We start from the raw sequence: 11,484 nt of genomic DNA on the forward strand, positions 1-11,484 counted from the left end.
ATACGTATTAATGATCGTGCTGGAAACATATTTTATTTTGAAAAAAGTAATCAGCAAAAGGACATATTCCATTTTACTGTAGTACTAAGACGTGACGTACCGTGAGATTACATTTAAATAAAACACAAAATTAAGGGATAACTTAGTTTGCATAATTCATAACATCCACATCAATAACAAGACAGTCATAACAATGAATATAAAATGGTATGAAAAACCATATAAGCAGCTTAATGACAGGCATATACATTTGAAACAGTAGCAAAAAAACAAAATATAGAGCTTTGCATATGAGAGACAAACATTATGTAATATAGCCTACATTGAAAAGTTCTGACATCAACGATGGGTCCTCTAATGTCTAAGGACAACTTGTGAATGCAATCCAATACAATAAACCGATTATTAGGAAACGTCTGGATCCACAAAATGAGAAAACCACTCATGGACTGTGTGCACGCCAGACCCAGTAGAAGGTGATTGTTCTACAAAAACACACAATGGCTGCATCTCAATTGTCAGTGAATATTACCCCTCAGGTGATGAATAATTAAACACGAGGCACAGGTCCTATCCACACAGCTCTCGACACCAATGGAAATATTATTGTAAAAAGTCGCACAACAGGAAAGGCTATGAGGTGGGAAAACTATAAAATGGCAAGCCACACTTTTACTGACACGTTTTTTGGCAATCTCTGTAATGTCAGAGTGAGAACATGTAGTGGATAGAAGATGTAGTGAATGTTGTTGCCAGTGTAGGTGAAGAGGAGGCATAAAAAAACACAAGTAGCTACAATAACACATTTCTCTTGACTGAATAGTGCATTTCAGTCCTGAGTCTGCTCTGCAGCCTGTTGACCAGTCTTCCCTTAGCCATTGCGTCAGTAGGGAAGAACACGTCTGTGCATCGGCCAAAGGGGAAATGCTGACAAGGCTTTAATAAATACTCATTACTGGACTAAAACCAGTAATAATTACAGGACCCTTCATGTGTGTTCCCTTGGATCTCAGCTAGGTACTACAAATGGCAGGCACCAGTTTAGGTGGGTGTCATATAGCTGAGGTTTCTATTCTCTCTCTGGGCTACTGCAGGGATCACTTTATTCCATTCAAAACCTCACCACTCAGCAAAATGAATAGATGTTTTACTGTAGCTGTAACAGTAGCAGTAGCTATTATCATTCACCAGAGGTGAACCAAATGCATTGACGAGTTGTATGTGAGGTCAGATACTGGGCAGTGTTTAGGCTGTTGTTATATGCTCGCTGTTAAACGGTTGAGGTCAAATAATGAAAAGCTTTGCATAATAAGGGCATTTCAAATTTGGGACCATGTTTTGAACCTCAATTACATCACATCGGTTCCAGTAATTATACTCTTGCACCTTACAGTAATGCATTTGAAAGGTGTGAAGATGGGCTGTTGACACTTCTCTACTAAAATTATCTATATTCCCAGTAGCCCCTAACGCACCAGTCAGATGTACATATTGGACATATCATTTAGAACATACAATATTTGTAAACCTCCACAGATTTCATAAGAGCCAGTTACAGTAAGGATTTGTGATATATTGAGGGAAGGGAAGAATGAAAATGTACTTAAGTTGACCAGTGGCTAATACATAATGTCTGTTGAATGTCTGATCGGTTATCAAGATCAGCAGTGGCCCTTCAACCTCTTCTCTATTTCACTGCCAGCAGATGGCTAACGTCCCAGTGTCTCCGACAACAAAAAGATGATGTCATATATCTTCCCTTCAGACGATCCTCTTGATAATGACCCGGAGTACAACATTGCCAGAGCCGAGTGGAAAAAGGTCTGTGATGATCATATAAGGCAAGGAATGCCTCAGATGGCTTGGGTTTGTAGAATAAATCTGAAAGAATTGCCAGGATTGCTACAGGCCATTCCATATGGATTGCCCAGGTTTACAACAGGTTTTAGGCAGCAGTTCAGTTCTTCTTGCCTGATGGGAAGGTCTGTAATGAGAGAGGGCTTGCGTGCTTCACATACACACTGCCATCCTCCAATTTGACTTTGTACACTTGTTGCTAAAACAGATAAACACATAAAACAAGGACATGTGACGGCTGGTAAAATTGAAAACAAACAACACCTTGACTGTGAGCTTTACCATGAGCAAAGAGCACACTCAGGGCAGAACGTGTCACAACACAATATTGCTGTCACACGTGCTAGTGTAGCCTGGGCCAATTTTGTTTTTCACACACTGCACTGATTAGGAATAAACATTTTGAAATGTTGAGCAAGTCAACACAAGAACATACCAACACAGAGCTACTGGCGTTTTGAAAAGGCAGCAGACATGCAGTCAGACCACCACTGTGAGTGGTTCCAACGTCCAAGACACCCCCAAACACCTCATCTGACAGCTATGTTCCTAACTTTGGACATTGGATCATTACCCCCATTGTAATTGTAACAAATCAATGTATAACATTCACAGGCAATTTGATCCTTGTTTTTGCTCCTGCATGGAATTATAAAGAGAAATTGATTGAAAAAGTGACGTCCCTTTTGGTACATTGTAGGAAACGCAGAACTTTCCCTCCCTCCTTGAATGAATCATTGACCAGGGTAGTGACCGTGAAAATCTCTCCCAGCACCACTTTCTCCTATCCAGTCATGCCAGCTGAATTTCAAGGAAGAAAGGGAAGGGAGACTATTGTTGTCATGGATCATGTGCCATATAATAGGCTAAGCACATAGGCTGCAGATCTTGGTCAAGGCTTAGAGAAGTGTTCATTGCAACTGCGGTGAAGTTTGTTTCATTTGTAGTTTAATTGCATAGCATTCTGGGTTTGTAGAAGTGTAGGTTGGTTTATTGGTTTGTCTACATTAGTTGGTAGACTCACCTGTAAACCAGTCCCTGAGTGTCCTGTCCTGAGGTTAAAGTCATAGTCATGCCAGGGGCAGAAGACCTGCAGAATACCATCTGCATCCTCAATGTCTCCATCACACAGCGGACCACCTGTCAAAGACAGCACACTATAACGTTACATGAATAACAGTTTCCTCTGGAAATCAATGATCTGATGTCATACTTCATTTCGTTGAAGAGCAATATTATCAAAGAGAGTTAAACTCCAGAAATGTTGACATTACTGGAAAGAAGGGGAGTTGAAATGCAATACGGTGTAACATCTACATGCAGTTTACTTGATTTGTCTGGCCTTTTGATCCACTACTTTAACTCATTTCATAACAGAAATCATGCGTATGAGTGAGCACTTGCCTTCCATGCATTTTTCCATTCTTTCAGTATCTTACCATTTTATACCCAAAATGAATGTACCAGTTTTAATCTATTTCCTACGAAAACAGTTTATTAGTGTTTTTGTTATTCATAGCTTCAAAAAAGTATGATATGCATACGGCTAGTGATTTCTATAGAATTTCAGCGCATTGTGTCTAGCCTATAGCCCTGATATATAGCGAGTGGAACGTAAAGTGAGGCATATGTGGTTACCGGAGTGAGCGCAGCGAGCATCCATGGCGAAGAATTCCCCTTTCACGTAGAACAGGCAAACATCGGAGCCGTAGCCGAGGGGGGAGTGCATCAAACGGCACTGCTTCTTGGAAAGCTCAGAGGCTGGGCCTATTAGCCTCCATGAAACGCTACCCGCACTTTCCTCTTCATTCCCAGACGCCATTTAAATAAATTGGGAATATCCGTTATTTACACTACTCGTTATAAAGTCCCTTTACCGCCTACTGACTGCGTATTTTAGAATTAACTGTTTTATGTGAGAATATTCAATAACATAAAACTAACTGGCATCGGGATCCGGTAGTCTTGTCATGTTCTAATGTTCTGACGAACGCGGATGACAGCCTATGATTTCAAGACGCAGGTCAAGCGATTGGCCAGAGATGACAGATTATTTTTAATTGGGTCAACTGAATGTCAGATCATTTATTTTTTGCACACCTGTTCAGTAAGCCTAATACATGTTTAAAAAAGGCTTTAGATTTTAATCAAACTCCCATAGGTTACTACTATATGTTTGTGCAAAACAGTATGGAACAGGTGCTACAGTTGTTTTTATTTCCCTCTAGCACATTAGCCTAAATTTAACTCAAATTAGAAACGCAATAGCACTGGCTCTTAAAATGTAGGAATATCATACATTCTAAATCAGGGCAAGGTAACAAACAGGAGCACAGGGTACGTGCCCCGTGGCCCCATCTCCAGGGGTTCCCCAACCAAAGATTTTATTATTTAAATGTTTTATTTATTTATTTATATTTTTTGTGGGGGGGTCGGGGCTCCCCATATAGCATATGATAGCAAAACATGTAGAATTGCAGGACATTTGCTTTAAAACGCCATATTTCTCTTTCAGCCTCATGGTAAATGTGTAGAATAGCAGGAACTTAGCATGATGTGAGCTATAAAACAGCACATTTTTATCTCTGACCAATAGCTAAAAGTGTAGAATTGCAGGAAATTAGCTTTAAAACTGCAACATTTTCTCATAACCTCATGACAAAATGTGTAGAAGCTGCAAGCTCATGGTATCATGTTTAAGGTAAAACCCAGATGCAGACAACGTCGAAGTAACACCAGTTTATTAATCGAACAGGGGCAGGCAAAAGGCAGGTCCAAGGCAGGCAGGCTCAGGGTCAGGGCAGGCAAAGGTACAGGATGGCAGGCAGGCTCAGGGTCAGGGCAGGCAGAATGGTCAACACCATTTTGAACCAAATGCATTGACAAATGCATTTTGCACGGCCAATTTTTCAGTTTTTGATTTGTTAAAAAGTTGGAAATATCCAATAAATGTCGTTCCACTTCATGATTGTGTCCCACTTGTTGTTGATTCTTCACAAAAAATACAGTTTTATATCTTTATGTTTGAAGTCTGAAATGTGGCAAAAGGTCGCAAAGTTCAAAGGGGCCGAATACTTTCGCAAGGCACTGTATGTACTGTATTCTAGTCAATGCCACTCCGACATTGGTTGTCCTAATATTTATATATTTCTTAATTCCGTTCTTTTACTTCGAGATTTGTGTGTATTGTTGTGAATTGTTAGATACTACTGCACTGTTGGAGCTAGGAGCACAAGCATTTCGCTACACCCACAATAACATCTACTAAATATGTGCATGTGACCAATAAAATAGGATTTTATTATATTTAGAACAGCATTATAAAACAGAGAATGTGGCCCTGGGGCCTCAAATGCAGTAGTCTGGCCCTGATTCTAATCTCATTCATTATGCCTGGGATCAGTGACAGAACCCACTACTGCCTTTTCTGTTTATAGCTCAGTTAAACATGGTTTAGGCCTACATGTCATATGTAACATATTTGGTCATTTTATGTCTCAGATTAGAAACCCCCATACACAGTAGTTGTCATTCAGTAATGTATCTGGCCACTGAATACAAAACAGCTGAGGACAACACTATTTCAGGGGTAGCAACAGCACATTGGAAGCACTTTTGTACTGTGTGGCACATTTTATATAGTGAGTAAATAGTTCAATACAATTTTCTCAATTATCAATTATAGTGCTTATTGTTCTCTTTGGATTTCAGACTTTCCATAACTTGGTAGAAGCCAGACTGGCTCTCAATCAAATGTATTTATAAAGCCCTTCTTACATCAGCTGATGTCACAAAGTGCTGTACAGAAACCCAGCCTAAAACCCCAAACAGCAAGCAATGCAGGTGTAGAAGCACAGTGGCTAGGAAAAACTCCCTAGAAAGGCTGAAACCTAGGAAGAAACCTAGAGAGGAACCAGCCTAAGAGGGGTAGCCAGTCCTCTTCTGGCTGTGCCGGGTGTAGATTATGTCCAGTATTTGGCAAGGGGACATTCCGGGTGGCTGTACCGGGTGAAGATTATGGCTCTGTCCAGTATTTGGCAATCGGACATCCTCAGGTTGACTTTCCCACACCATGGACTGTTAACATGAATTAATGTACTATTTCTGGGAGCTTTTAATATTCCAAATGCTTTGTTTCTAACCTATGACATATTAGTTATGAAGAGACTATAACTATGATGCCATTAGATCAAATCAATCAAATTTGATTTGTTACATGTGCCGAATACAACAGGGACCTTACTGTGAAATGCTTACTTACAAGCCCTTAACCAACAACGCAGTTCAAGAAATAGAGTTAAGAAAATATTTACTAATAAACTAAAGTTTAAAAAATCAAATCAAAAGGGTAACACAGGAAAATGACATAACAATAACGAGGCTATATACAGGGGGTACCGGTACCGAGTCAATGTGTGGGGGTACAGGTTAGTCAAGGTCATTTGTAATGTGACTATGCATAGATAATAAACAACGAGTAGCAGCAGTGTAAAAACAAATGTAAATAGTCCGGGTGGCCATTTGATTAATTTGTTCAGCAGTCTTATGGCTTGGGGGTAGAAGCTGTTAAGGAGCCTTTTGGTCCTAGACTTGGCGCTCCGGTACCACTTGCCATGGGGTAGCAGAGAGAACAGTCTATGACTTGGGTGACTGGAGTCTTTGACCATTTCTGGGGTATTTCTCTGACACCGCCTAGTATATAGGTCCTGGATATCAGGAAGCTTGGCCCCAGTGATGTACTGGGCCATACACACTACACTCTGTAGCACCTTGCGGTCAGATGTCGAGCAGTTGCCATACCAGGCGGTGATGCAACCGGTCAGGATGCTCTCGATGGTGCAGCTGTGGAACCTTTTGAGGTTCTGGGGACCCATGCCAAATCTTTTCAGTCTCCTGAGGGGTAAAATATGTTGTTGTGCCCTCTTCTCAACTGTCTTGGTGTGTTTGGATCATGATAGTTTGTTGGTGATGTGGACAACAAAGAACTTGAAACTCTCGACCCGCTCCACTTCAGCCCGTCGATGTTAATAGGGGCCAGTTCTGTCCTCCTTTTCCTATAGTCCACGATCAGCTCTTTTGTCTTGCTAACATAGAGGGAGGGACAAGTTGTTGTTCTGGCACTACACTGCCAGGTCTCTGACCTCCTCCCTATACAGTGAGGGAAAAAAGTATTTGATCCCCTGTTTATTTTGTACTTTTGCCCACTGACAAAGACATGATCAGTCTATCATTTTAATAGTAGGTTTATTTGAACAGTGAGAGACAGAATAACAACAAAATAATCCAGAAAAACTCATGTCAAAAATGTTAGAAATTGATTTGCATTTTAATGAGGGAAATAAGTATTTGACCCCCTCTCAATCAGAAAGATTTCTGGCTCCCAGGTGTATTTTATACAGGTAACGAGCTGAGATTAGGAGCACACTCTTAGAGGGAGTGCTCCTAATCTCAGTTTGTTACCTGTATAAAAGACACCTGTCCACAGAAGCAATCAATCAATCATATTCCAAACTCTCAAGACCAAAGAGCTCTCCAAGGATGTCAGGGACAAGATTGTAGACCTACACAAGGCTGGAATGGGCTACAAGACCATCGCCAAGCAGCTTGGTGAGAAGATGACAACAGTTGGTGCGATTATTGCAATGGAAGAAACACAAAAGAACTATCGATCTCCCTCAGCCTGGGGCTCCATGCAAGATCTCATCTCGTGGAGTTGCAATGATCATGAGAACGCTGAGGAATCAGCCCAGAACTACACGGGGGGATCTTGTCAATGATCTCAAGGCAGCTGGGACCATAATCACCAAGAAAACAATTGCTAACACATTATGCCGTGAAGGACTAGAAATCCTGCAGCGCCCGCAAGATACCCATGCTCAAGAAAGCACATATACATGCCCGTCTGAAGTTTGCCAATGAACATCTGAATGATTCAGACGACAACTGGGTGAAAGTGTTGTGGTCAGATGAGACCAGCATGGAGCTCTTTGGCATCAACTCAACTCGCAGTGTTTGGAGGAGGAGGAATGCTGCCTATGACCCCAAGAACACCATCCCCACCGTCAAACAAGTAGGTGGAAACATTATGCTTTGGGGGTGTTCTTCTTCTAAGGGGACAGGACAACTTCCCCGCATCAAAGGGACGATGGCCATGGCCATGTACCGTCAAATCTTGGGTGAGAACCTCCTTCCCTCAGCCAGGGCATTGAAAATGGGTTGTAGATGGGTATTCAATTATGGGTATTCAACAATGACCCAAAACACACGGCCAAGGCAACAAAGGAGTGGCTCAAGAAGAAGCACATTAAGGTCCTGGAGTGGCCTAGCCAATCTCTAGACCTTAATCCCATAGAAAATATGTGGAGGAAGCTGAAGGTTCGAGTTGCCAAACGTCAGCCTCGAAACCTTAATGACTTGGAGAAGATCTGCAAAGAGGAGTGGGACAAAATCCCTCCTGAGATGTGTGCAGACCTGGTGGCCAACTACAAGAAACGTCTGACCTCTGTGATTGCCAACAAGGGTTTTGCCACCAAGTACTAAGTCATGTTTTGCAGAGGAGTCAAATCCTTATTTCCCTCATTAACATGAAAATCAATTTATAACATTTTTTACATGCGTTTCTCTCGATTTTGGTTGTTGTTATTCTGTCTCTCATTGTTCAAATAAACCTACCATTGAAATTATAGACTGATCAATTATTTGTCAGTGGGCAAACATACAAAATCAGCAGGGGATCAAATACTTTTTTCCCTCACTGTAGGCTGTCTCATCGTTGTCGGTGATCAGGCCTTCCACTGTTGTGTCATCAGTAAACGTAATGATGGTGTTGGAGTTGTGCTTTGCCATGTAGTCGTGGATGAAAAGGGAGTACAGGAGGGGACTAAGCACGTACCCCTGAGGGGCCCCAATGTTGAGGATCATCATGGAAGATGCCTACCTTTACCACCTGGGGGCAGCCCGTCAGGAAGTCCAGGATCCAGTTGCAGAGGGAGGTGTTAATCCCAGGGTCCTTAGTGATGAGCGTTGTGGGCACTATGGTGTTGAACGCTGAACTGTAGTCAATGAACAGCATTCTCACATAGGTGTTCATTTAGTCCATGTGGGAAAGGGCAGTGTGGAGTGTGATTGAGATTGTGTCATCTGTGGATCTGTTGGCACCGTATGCGTATTGGAGTGGGTCTAGGGTTTCCAGCATGATGATGTTGAAAGCACTTCATGGCTACCGACGTGAGTGCTACCTTCACTTTCTTGGGCATAGGGACTATGGTGGTCTGTTTGAAACATGTAGGTATTACAGACTCTGTCAGGGAGAGGTTAAAAATGTCAGTTAAGACACTTTCCAGTTGGTCCGCGCATGCTTTGAGTATACATCCTGGTAATCTGTCTGGCACCGCGTCTTTGTGAAAGCTGATCTGTTTAAAGTTCTTGCTCACATCGGCTACGGAGAGCGTGATCACACTGTCATCTAGCACAGCTGGTGCTCTCATGCATGCTTCAGTGTTGCTTGCCTCGAAGCAAGCATAAAAAACATTTTGCTCATCTGGTCGGCTCGCTTCACTGGGCAGCTCGTGGCTCGTTTCCTTTTGTAGACGATAATAGTTTTCAAGCCTTGCCACATCCGACGAGCGTCAGAGCCGGTGTAGTAGGATTCAATCTTAGTCCTGTATTGACATTTTGCCAGTTTGATGGTTTGTCTGAGGGCATTGCAGGATTTCTTATGAGCGGACTGGCCACCCCTCATTGCCTGGTTCCTCTCTAGGTTTCTTACTAGGTTCCGGTCTTTCTAGGGAGTTTTTCCTAGCCACTGTGCTTCTACACCTGCATTGCTTGCTGTTTGGGATTTTAGGCTGGGTTTCTGTACGGTACTTTGTGACATCAGCTTATGTAAGAAGGGCTTTATAAATACATTTGATTGATTGATTGATTGATAAATGTACGGATTAGTGTCCCGTTCCTTAAAAGCGGCAGCTCTAGCCTTTAGCTCGGTGCGGATGTTGCCTGTAATCCATGGCTTCTGGTTGGGATATTTACGTACAGTCTCTGTGGAGATGAAGTCGTCGGTGCACTTATTGATGAAGCCGGTGACTGAGATAGTATACTCTTCAATGCCATTCTATGAATCCTGGAACATATTCCAGTCTGTTCCAGCAAAACAGTCCTGTAGTGTAGCATCCGCGTCATCTGACCACCTCCATATTGAGCGAGTCACTAGTACTTCCTGCTTTAGTTTTTGCTTGTAGGCAGGAATCAATAGGATATAATTATGGTCAGATTTGCCAAATGTAGGGCGAGGGAGAGTTTAATATGCATCTCTGTGTGTGGAGTAAAGAAAGGTGGTCTAGAGTTGTTTTTTCTTCCTTTGGTTGCACATGTGATATGCTGGTAGAAATGAGGTAAAACTGATTTAAGTTTGCCTTCATTAAAGTCTGACTGGGATTTGGGCCTCGTCTCGACAAAGTAGTATATCCTTCGCATTGGACTAATTAAAGATAATGTATAATTTCCTGCATGGCCCAATGTAAGCTATAATCCATATAATTGAATTATGGTATTTAAATCAAGTCTGCTGGATGATTAACTTTGATATAGTTTTCTGGACTGGACAGAGACATGATTATGATGTGATTGAAACGCTTAGAGGATTTCACTTCATAAAGACCACAGTTATTATATTTTCTCTTATAGCCTAAGCAGGTCTACTCCGGATTACAGTTTATATAAAGTGTCCAGTATGGTGAAAGTCATTCATCATCAAAAAATCCAAAGACCCAAAACCAATTAGTCATGAATACATAAAACAGACGTTATGGTTTTCCTTCGGTACCAAGATACATTTTTACATCTTCTTATGCTAATCACAATTTTATGTGTGATGTCCAAAATGTACATATTGGCTACTTCTTATGATCTGTGTTTCTTCAGCTTTTATTCACTCTGTTTCCATCTCTATAATGGCAATAGCCCTATGGTATGCTGGCAGTAGCTAAGTGATATTAGTCGGCAACTGTCTAGTAGCACAACCCAAAACAGAGGCCCCTTGTTCTGACCTCTTAACTACTTCCACAGGCAGGCTGGTTTGACCTCAATGAAAGCACATGCATTTAGTAGTAATTCTATATACTGTGTGGAGAAAAATATGCATGGAAAGAATAAATCAGTTGCCGTATCCCAGAACATGCTGTGCAGTAATAACCTGTACCGCTGGCGCCCATAATGACAGTCATTGCCCCACCTCAGGTGTTTGACGATGCTAGAACGTGCTGGTCAGATTTATGGAGTATAAATAACGTGCGGAAGAGAATTAGACAGTAGGGCTTTTTATTTGCCCATCATACGACCTTCAGGCCCTAGCTGTCTGAAAATGCTCAATCTGGGCTTGTCAGTGGAAGCTTATTCCAGCACTGGATGTTGACTCAATCCATAGAAGGAAAGTAAATGTCCACTTTTCTCCTTAATAGATTAATTACTATTAAAGGAAATGGTGTCGGAATACACTCATAATAACTCATAATACTCATAAAACAGTCCTAAAAATCCCATTAGGTTTATAACGAAATATCTGTTATGGAGAATAAATTATTGTCTTGGAGACTAATTTGGAAGACACAACGATCAAATTTGGTTTAC

General features: G+C 41.6%; 1 protein-coding gene across 1 annotated transcript; it reads right to left on the minus strand.

The window, feature by feature from the left end:
• Positions 1-11: 11 nt before the first annotated feature.
• si:ch211-212d10.2 (uncharacterized protein LOC557710 homolog) lies at positions 12-3,863 on the minus strand. The gene is made up of 3 exons (XM_035779282.2): positions 3,496-3,863; positions 2,882-2,997; positions 12-2,056 (listed from the first exon to the last, which is right to left on the minus strand). Exons 1-3 carry the CDS (start codon positions 3,677-3,679, stop codon positions 1,958-1,960), a joined length of 399 nt encoding a protein of 132 aa, XP_035635175.1. The 5' UTR covers positions 3,680-3,863; the 3' UTR covers positions 12-1,957.
• Positions 3,864-11,484: the final 7,621 nt, after the last annotated feature.

This window comes from Oncorhynchus keta, chromosome 1 (assembly GCF_023373465.1).
Source record: "Oncorhynchus keta strain PuntledgeMale-10-30-2019 chromosome 1, Oket_V2, whole genome shotgun sequence".
NCBI lineage: Eukaryota > Metazoa > Chordata > Actinopteri > Salmoniformes > Salmonidae > Oncorhynchus > Oncorhynchus keta.